Source organism: Tupaia chinensis, unplaced genomic scaffold (assembly GCF_000334495.1).
Source record: "Tupaia chinensis unplaced genomic scaffold, TupChi_1.0 Scaffold144326_1, whole genome shotgun sequence".
NCBI lineage: Eukaryota > Metazoa > Chordata > Mammalia > Scandentia > Tupaiidae > Tupaia > Tupaia belangeri.
Genome location: NW_006204184.1, coordinates 276,919 through 278,723, shown reverse-complemented (window position 1 = coordinate 278,723; position 1,805 = coordinate 276,919). Strand labels below are relative to the sequence as shown.

Genomic DNA, 1,805 nt, shown 5'->3' with positions numbered 1-1,805 from the left:
CACACTTGTGCCTGGCCGACCTGGCTGTGGCTCTCTTCCAAGTGCTGCCCCAGCTGGCCTGGGATGCCACTGACCGCTTCCATGGGCCTGATGCCCTGTGTCGAGCCGTCAAGTACCTGCAGATGGTGGGCATGTACGCCTCCTCCTACATGATCCTGGCCATGACGCTGGACCGCCACCGCGCCATCTGCCGCCCCATGCTGGCCTACCGCCACGGAGGCGGGGCTCGCTGGAACCGGCCAGTGCTGGTGGCCTGGGCCTTCTCCCTCCTTCTCAGCCTGCCCCAGCTCTTCATCTTCGCCCAGCGTGACGTGGGGGACGGCAGCGGAGTCACTGACTGCTGGGCTCGATTCGCAGAGCCCTGGGGCCTTCGAGCCTACGTCACCTGGATCGCCCTGATGGTGTTCGTGGCACCTGCCCTGGGTATCGCTGCCTGCCAGGTGCTCATCTTCCGGGAGATTCATGCCAGTCTGGTGCCAGGGCCGTCGGAGAGGGCTGGAGGGTGCCGGGCAGGCAGTCCGAGCGAGGGAGCCCGGGTGTCAGCGGCCATGGCCAAGACCGTGCGGATGACCCTGGTGATTGTGACTGTCTACGTGCTGTGCTGGGCGCCCTTCTTCCTCGTGCAGCTGTGGTCCGTGTGGGACCCGGAGGCGCCCCGGGAAGGTGGGTGTGGTGGGCGCTAGGGCCACAGGGGCCAGGGGCTTGGCCACGCGCTCAGCTCTCCCCCTCACCCGGCTGTGGGCCCAAGTGCGCACAGGACATGCCCCAGCGGCTGAGCCCAGCCTGGCCTGCCCACAGGGCCGCCATTCGTGCTGCTCATGCTGCTGGCCAGCCTCAACAGCTGCACCAACCCCTGGATCTACGCCGCCTTCAGCAGCAGCGTCTCCTCGGAGCTGCGCAGCCTGCTCTGCTGTGCCCGCAGGCGCACCCTGCCCAGCCTGGGGGCCCAAGATGAGTCCTGCGCCACTGCCAGCTCCTCCTTGACCAAGGACACTGCCTCCTGAGGTGCTGTGGAGCCTCCCTTCCAGCTGGGAGAGGAGACCTCAGGGGATCGGCCAGAGCCGGAGGCCCTGCTGCGGCCACTGCGTGGCCCTGGCCAGCTCTGATCCCTTCAGGCCTCGGCGTCCTTCGGGAGTGAGGGGCCCCCAGGTCAGTTACTCTGTGCTGAGCACGGGCGGGTCTGCGGGGTTCACAGCACGCATGCGCGTGCTCTCCAGGTGGTGAGAGCCTGCCAGGCGAAGCAGGGAGAAGGCCCAGGGTGGGGCCAGGGGCATTCCTTGTCTGTACGTCTCTGACCCCCTTCTCCCCGCACTCTCACGTTCCCTCTAATAAACGCTGTGGCCTCCTCGGATGGGAGGAATGGTCAGTGGCTGCGGAGGTGGCTGAAAGACATACCCAGACCCCCATCCCAGACATGTTCGGGCTCTGGAACCTACGATGCAGGCAGTGGAGCCTTCGTAGGTGCTGCTTCACATGTGGGCAGCTCTCATCTAAGCGGGAACCCTGCCAGAGACTGTTCCGGCCACCCAGGCTGCTGCTCCCATCCCACCGGCCCATCCCCCCAAGACAGAGCACTTGCTCACACCGGGAGCCAGGAGCCGAGGCTCAGGTCTTTATGACTCGCCACCCCTGGGCTGAGGGACGAGCAGGGGCAGGGGCCAGGACCCGGGAGCCCTGCTGGACAGCCTTTCCTCTGGGCACAGGGCTGCAGCAGGGCGCCACGCATTAGCTAGGCAGGGCCAGGGAGAAGCAAAGGGCCTGGGGACAGTGCTTGGCTTGCTGCTGGTCTGGGGCTTACAGGGCAG

The 1,805-nt window shown here is 66.6% G+C and overlaps 2 protein-coding genes across 2 annotated transcripts in view; one reads left to right on the top strand and one right to left on the bottom strand.

Moving 5' to 3' along the window:
* AVPR2 (arginine vasopressin receptor 2) overlaps nt 1-1,739 on the top strand; it is a 2,391-nt gene extending 652 nt beyond the window's left edge. The window contains exons 2-3 of the mRNA XM_006166684.3: nt 358-663; nt 799-1,739. Of these exons, the coding sequence (XP_006166746.1) occupies nt 358-663; nt 799-1,004 (512 nt within the window). The 3' untranslated portion in view covers nt 1,005-1,739. The remainder of the gene's footprint in view (nt 1-357; nt 664-798) is intronic.
* Nucleotides 1,155-1,805, bottom strand: part of ARHGAP4 (Rho GTPase activating protein 4) — a 15,422-nt gene continuing 14,771 nt past the window's right edge. Inside the window, 1 exon segment of the mRNA XM_027767572.1 lies at nt 1,155-1,228. Coding sequence (XP_027623373.1) covers nt 1,155-1,228 — 74 coding nt within the window.